Source organism: Pteronotus mesoamericanus, unplaced genomic scaffold (genome assembly GCF_021234165.1).
Source record: "Pteronotus mesoamericanus isolate MK-2021 breed Mesoamerican mustached bat unplaced genomic scaffold, CSHL_Meso_final contig_42, whole genome shotgun sequence".
In the NCBI taxonomy this organism is placed as follows: Eukaryota; Metazoa; Chordata; class Mammalia; order Chiroptera; family Mormoopidae; genus Pteronotus; species Pteronotus mesoamericanus.
In genome coordinates this window covers 10,966,362-10,968,286 of record NW_026555157.1, presented here as the reverse complement: position 1 = coordinate 10,968,286, position 1,925 = coordinate 10,966,362, and the positions used below count along the sequence as shown (strand labels likewise).

The 1,925-nt window shown below is 43.7% G+C and overlaps 1 protein-coding gene across 1 annotated transcript; it reads left to right on the top strand.

The window, feature by feature from the left end:
* Nucleotides 1–228: 228 nt before the first annotated feature.
* LOC129073587 (olfactory receptor 56A3-like) lies at nt 229–1,172 on the top strand. The gene is given in 2 exon segments (XM_054577241.1): nt 229–835; nt 838–1,172. Coding segments are annotated over 2 exon segments (942 nt in total).
* The last annotated feature ends 753 nt before the right edge of the window (nt 1,173–1,925 follow it).

Below are 1,925 nucleotides of genomic sequence, written 5' to 3'. Positions count from 1 at the left end.
AAAACAGGAAAACATTATTTTACATATTCAACAAATATTTTTTAGCCACTCCTTGTGTGTTAAAAAATATGGTAGGCACAAGGGATGTGAAGGAGATAAGATAGGTTATGCCCTTTTCCTCATGGATCTTACAAGCTAAGCATGTAGTCATCAAAGTCTGTGGTAGAACTAACTCCTTCTTTCTTCTTCAGCTACTCAAAGACTTCTACCTCACTAAAGTCACTGCCAATGCTGCCTGATGGCAACAGCTCCTACTCTGCTGAAGTTTCTGAGTTCCTCCTGAATTGTTTTGTCAAGTCACCCAGCTGGCAGTTCTGGCTGTCCCTGCCCCTCAGCCTCCTTTTCCTCCTGGCCATGGGGGCCAATGGTATTCTCCTCATCACCATCTGGCTGGAGGCCTCTCTGCATGAGCCCTTGTACTACCTGCTCACCCTCCTCTCCCTGCTGGACATTGTGCTCTGCCTCACCGTCATCCCCAAGGTCCTGTTTATCTTCTGGTTTGACCTCAGGCCCATCAGCTTCTATGCCTGCTTCCTTCAGATGTACATCATGAATTGCTTTTTTGCCATGGAGTCTTGCACATTCATGGTCATGGCCTATGACCGCTATATAGCCATCTGCCACCCACTGAGGTACCCATCCATTATTACTGATCAATTTGTAGCTAAGGCTTCCCTTTTTATTTTGGCCAGGAGTGTCCTTTTTACAGTGCCCATCCCCATTCTCTCAGCACGACTTTATTATTGTGGGAGAACTGTCATCGAGAACTGTATCTGTGCCAACATGTCGGGCTCTGGGCTCTCCTGTGATGATGTCACCATCAATCGTCTCTACCAATTGCTGGAGGCTGGACTCTGCTAGGATCTGACCTTATCCTCATCTTCCTCTCCTACACCTTTATACTACGAGCTGTGCTGAGACTCAAGGCAGTGGGTGCTATGACCAAGGCCCTAAGCACATGTGGCTCCCACTTCATCCTTATCCTCTTCTTCAATACCATCCTTCTGGTCTTTGTCCTCACTCATGTGGCTAAGAAGAATGTCTCCCCTGATGTGCCAGTCTTGCTCAACATCCTTCACCATGTCATCCCTGCAGCCCTCAACCCCATTGTTTATGGAGTGCGAACCCAGGAGATCAAGCAAGGAATCCAGAGGTTACTGAAGGGATGGTAGTAAGGACAACTGGTCTCTGTACTACTAAAAAATGAATGACTTAAAAAATCAGGTAATGGAAAATTGGATTGAAACTCATAGTTCAGAGATATAAGTTCATGGAAAATGTAATTTTAATTCTTTAACAATTTATATATTTTCTTTGTCTAGTCCTTTCCCCTTCTTTCTACCATTGTCTCCCTCTCCCTAACACTCGGGTCACTTTCAGTCGGCTCCAGGTTTCCAGGCCTGTGGTTCTATTTTGTTCATTAGTTTATTTTGTTGATTAAGTTCCAGTTATAGGTGAGGTCATATGATATTTGTCTTTCACTAACTGGCTTATTTCACTTAGCATAATATCCTCCAGTTCCACCCATGCTATTGCAAAAGGTAAGAGTTCTTTCTTTCTTATGTGTAAATGTACCACAGCTTTTTGATCCACTCATTTACTGATGGGGACTTGGGCTATTTCCAGCAATTTCCAGCACTTGGCTATTGTAAATACTGCTGCTATGAGCATAGGGGTGCATAAGTTCTTTTGAGTTGATGCTTCAGGATTCTTAGGGTGTGTTTCCAGCAGCAGAATCACTGAGTAAAAAGGCAGTTCCATTTTTAGGGTTTTTTTTTTTTTAAAGAAACTCCATACTGTTTTCCACATTGGCTGTACCAGTCTGCATTCCCACCAACAGAGCACTAGAGTTCCCTTTTCTCCACATCCTCACCAGCACTTGTTGTTTGTTGATTTATTAATGATGGCCATTCTGACAAGTGTGA